This window comes from Limulus polyphemus, unplaced genomic scaffold (genome assembly GCF_000517525.1).
Source record: "Limulus polyphemus unplaced genomic scaffold, Limulus_polyphemus-2.1.2 Scaffold1109, whole genome shotgun sequence".
Lineage (NCBI taxonomy): Eukaryota > Metazoa > Arthropoda > Merostomata > Xiphosura > Limulidae > Limulus > Limulus polyphemus.
The window spans coordinates 185,577-190,619 of record NW_013666719.1 but is presented as its reverse complement, the minus strand read 5'-3'; the positions used below and the strand labels follow the sequence as shown (position 1 = coordinate 190,619).

General features: G+C 36.5%; 1 protein-coding gene across 3 annotated transcripts in view; it reads left to right on the top strand.

The window, feature by feature from the left end:
- Positions 1 to 5,043, top strand: part of LOC106462172 (mitogen-activated protein kinase kinase kinase 20-like) — a 194,229-nt gene that overhangs the window by 59,220 nt on the left and 129,966 nt on the right. For all 3 annotated transcript variants that reach the window (XM_022389353.1, XM_013922070.2, XM_022389354.1), the window contains exon 5: positions 115 to 180. In XM_022389353.1, the coding sequence (XP_022245061.1) occupies positions 115 to 180 (66 nt within the window). The remainder of the gene's footprint in view (positions 1 to 114; positions 181 to 5,043) is intronic.

Genomic DNA, 5,043 nt, shown 5'->3' with positions numbered 1-5,043 from the left:
CTATATAATGTAGTAGATGCATCACATATAATCCAAAATTATTTTAAATTTGAGATAAAATAACGGAGGCACATAAGTGACATGCTTATAAATTTCTAAAACTTGAAATTTCAGGAATGAACTACTTACATGAAGAAGCACCTGTCAAAGTCATACATCGTGACCTCAAATCCAAAAATGGTAAATTTTTTAGTGTTAATTTACTAAACACAACATACTAGATATTTAATTGAGTTCATGTATGTGATTAACTGTATTTTCCAGAGTAGGTTTACGATGGTATCCTGGAAATTTTGTAAATTTATTAATAAATATAAGAAATATATCTTTGATTTGATGCCAGCAGTGTTGGCATGTTACTAGAAAAAAAGTAATGACATTACTTTGGCTGTTACCTGTTAAAAATAGTTGTGCCATTACCCAAAACATTACTGATTTAAAATGTAATGAGTAACGAATTGTTACTCATAATTTTTCAAATGGATACCTATATTCTCTATATAAAACATACACCGTGTACATCATATATTATATATATGTATACAGAACTGAACTAAAAGCATTGAACTAAAGACAAAAAAAAAATGCATTATACATTAAGAGGTTTTAGAATATCAATTAAAGGAACTATTTTTATTTTTCCTTTATAATTTTCTAAGTAATGACAACATATGACTTACACAATACAAGAAAAAGGAATACAAATTACTAAATTAACTAAGTAGCCTCTGAATTAGTGTAAAATAATCTAACTTAGATTATTTTGTGTGGTTAATATCACATTTACATTTCAAGAAAACAGCTGTTTTGAAGCTTGCATCAAACATTCCTTCTGTTTTTGCTATCAGCACGTCTTTTACAACTGAAAAAACCCTCTCAACTGTGGCATTTGATGGAATAGCTGAAACGAAAACTGACTTTAAGACTGCATCTGGAAATGCATCATTGTGAACAGACTTTACAAGAGATCTATCTTGAAAAGTATCAACTACTTGAGAACTTTCATTTCCAGTACTTTTTCCCCCTTTGTTTGCAGGCATCTGAAATAATTATCTTCATATTCTGTTGTGCTCTCTTGATTAGGCAATTCTATACCATATTGTGCTGTGTGTTCTCCTATCTTTGTGATCACTTTTTTTGTCAAACTTGTTCCTCCTCATTTTCTGGAAGCCAGGAAAGCTTGAAGCTAGGATGAATACATCCTGAAAAGAATTGATCATTGAACATGTTGTGAAACCTAGTTTTTATGCTTTGAATTAATACTTCATGTAGGGGGTTTACAAATTATCAACCATTTATTGTTTAAATCGCCCAATTTGGCTAGACAGACATGCAAGGTAAAAATCAGTAGTCCTATAAATGCTTTGAGCTCACACTGCAAGATGTCAAGTGCTCTAGCAATAGGTTTCATGACTTGAACATATTCCAAAATAGAATTTTTCTGAGCTGGATTCAGCCATACAATGCATAGTTGATCAAAAATGCAGTCTAGGGCTTGATTACTTGATTCACAGATATTAACTAATCTATGCGATTTAGGGCATCAAACATTGAATTCCAATTCCCTATTTCTTTGAAGTTGTGTTGGCACCTACAGTGCTTCTGCTCTGTTTATTCTATAGGGCTTAAACTTATGCTATTGCTGATCAAGACAATTTTTTTATACTAACATTATTTAAAGCTTTACCTACATCAGTAGTAACAACAAGATTCAATGTATGAGAGGCACAGCTTTGATAGTCTGACAAATTGCATCTACACAAATGAGGTGACACCTCATCATCAACAGCTAATATATAAGCAAGAGAATGAATTTCTACAGCATCTTCATCTGAGTCGTCATCTTCATTTATGACTGCATCATCACCACTACCAGCAACATCACCATACAGTTGGTCAGGAGAGATGGTGGATGCATTGTTGGAAAACAGTCTGTAAAAGAAGTTGTCACTCTATAATTTTGACATTTAATAACATGGCCAATAATCCAACCATAAAGGGCAATGTTTTGATCTGATGTCCAACCAAGTGAACCAGAACAACCAACCAATAAACATGTGACAGAGATGACAGTGAAGCTTGTGAAAGGATGACAGCGAAGCTTATAACACGATGACAGCGAAGCTTATAACACGATGACAGCAAGGCTTATGACAGGATGACAGCAAAGCTTATGACATGATGACAGTGAGGCTAGGCTCCTCCAAATACAAGTAATACTGGCTAACACCAGATGATCTTGTTAAGATTAAGAAAAGTCTCCCAGGCATGAAAGACATAATTATACGAATGTAGGCTGTAATTTATATCTATTATATTGGTAATACATATCTTCTTTCCTCCCATTATTTCAATCCTTCCTTCATTTATTAATTCATTCCCACACCCATGTTTGTATAATACAAATTGTTCTCTATCTCTCTCATTATATATTCTTATCATGATATTTTAAAGCTTCACTCTAATTGGCCAATGCATGCATGATTTCACAAATGGGAGTAATTCTACGAAGGCAGTGGGCTTAACATAGAAAATGTGGTCACGGCTCCCTGAGTAAGGGCTATTGTAGTATGCAGTAATTTAAATATATAGACAAATTCATGTAACTTTAGAATATGCCACTAACCTAAAAGCCTTTATGAAGTTCCTGCCGTTATCTGTTGTAGTTTTGACAATTTTGTTCTTGACGCAATATTCAGCATGTACTGCTTGTAGTGTCTTTCCAATGAAATTGTAGATGTGACAACCTTTTATACTACAGCAGGTGATAACTGCTTGCGTATGTTCGAGTGCATTCTCAGAATGACTCCTAAGTAGGCTCTGAAATAATATGATAGTCCATCAGTTTTCAAACGTGCTTTTAATAACAAAAGAGGTTAACTCCAGTATTTAAAAATTAACTATAGTAAATACAATGACAGTCTAATAAAATATCAATGTTTCTATGTCAGGTGCAAAAAAACAAACCTCCCACATTTTATAGTTTAAAAAATGTGATAATATTAGAAACAAAAAAATTTTAGATTATTATGCTTACCTCCCCTCATACTACAGCTGTTACTCGAGTGCTAGGGTTTCTTTACCTTTCCCCATCTAAGCATTGGTCTGATATTTCTCATTTGCTCCAGTCTTTTATTCCCCACTTAATCGCCCTTGGCAATATCTGTCTTATGACACTCTCCACCTACATCAGTGTGCCCTCTATCTTGGTACTGTATATAAGCAACTCCTTCAGATAATATTGTCACTTTTTCTTCGACAAAGCATTCACTAATGGGTTTCTCTGTAGTTCAGTCATTGGAGATACTATGAGTGTTCTTCATGTTTCTTGTTTGGATTTTGTAAAACTAAACTAAAAAACAAATATTTCATTTGGCAAGCTGAATTTCATCATGCATTCCCGGGATTAATCCAGTATGAAGTCATATCAGGTCTCTCTTATCCCTCCTTTGATATCTAGTGTTGCTCCTGAAATGGGGGGTTGCTCTCATTTGAGGCTGTCCTTGACCTTATCCGTAGTGAGATGGAGATGTACATTCGGTCCAGTGATGTTTATCCGGGGGACTTTGAGGCTGTGCTTGCGGGAGATACTGGACATTCTGGAGAAAATTTAGATTAACTTTTTCCCTTGCATTTCTTTACTTTGTCAGCTTTTCATGAGGCCAGTTTGGATCAGCCTCTTCCAAATCTTTTTTTTCCCAATGATACATCTAGTGCATGATGTTCCAGGTCTCTCCCCGGGTTGCTTTTGAGTCTGCATCTTCCTTGATAGTAGAAAGGCCTGAGGGCAAGTACTTAGTTCTTTCTCCATCACCTGATATTGCAATTCATGCAGGGAGGTTTACTGCTTAGTTACATGAAGGGACAGCTATTGTTTGTCTGCCACATTTGTCAAAACAACATCCTTTTACCTACCACTGCCAGGTAGAAGTGTATTTAGACTCTCAGAGTATAAATCTGCTCCTGGAAATGTGGGGTTCCAGAAGTGAGTCTGTGGTCAACCTGAATAGATCACAGTTATCTAGGATTTGTCTGACCCTAACAATGGTTTATTTATCATCCCTACACCTTTTTTTAGGAAGCATCTCAGTGATCTCCACATCACTCTGATGATGAGTTGGCATCCTCCAAGGTTCGTTTGTCAGTTTCTGCACTTTTCCTAGTCTCTTGGCTGGTTTGTGTTGGGATTTGTTGGATAAAGATGAGTAGTTGGAGGACATCTGTCTACCTGCTGCCGCCCTCTGTGAGTTACATGAGGCCCTTTTCTCCAACTCTTGATTTATGCAGACGTTCCAGAGTCTTTGGATTTGAGAGTTGATTTTGACCATCTGCATTCATCCCTGTCGCTGTTGGCTTCTCATCTTTCCTTGGCTCCTACAGGGGGTCCTAGTTCTGCCTCTATTCGAGTGTCCCAACCCCTAGCATCAGCCTCTTGGTCCATGGGTACCCAGAATAGATTCCGCCTATATCCACGAGGTTCCTCCACTTGGTTGTAATGCCGCCAGCAGTGGTAGTGACTACCATATACCTTTGGTGTGTGTGTGTGGGCTTGGCTCCCAGAATTTCAGAACATGTAAAAAACCTTTACCACAGATCCATGGGTACTACTGGTCCTTGCATCAAGATCAATCATTCAGTTCACATCTCAGATTTTGGGGAATTCTTTCCATGGCTATCAGAGATTTGTTGGTCAAGGGAGAAGTGGTTAGAGTCATTGAACATCTACCTGGGCACAACAAACAGATAGAGGATTGGTTTCCAGTCTAAATCAATTCTTAGACCCTTCAATGTTCATGATGGAGTCACTCCTCACTCTGCATTGGTACTTTTACGAGGACAGTGGATGACCAAATTCGATGTTGCCAATGCTTATCTGCCTGTTTCAATAGCAGATTCATCCTGCTACTATCTGCATTTTATGCACAAGTATTTAGTGCTGTAGATCAGCAAATGTACAATGTTTCGACAAGGTTTTGTCATCATCAGGTACAAGTAGTTTACACCGACATATATATATATATATATATATATATATATATATTG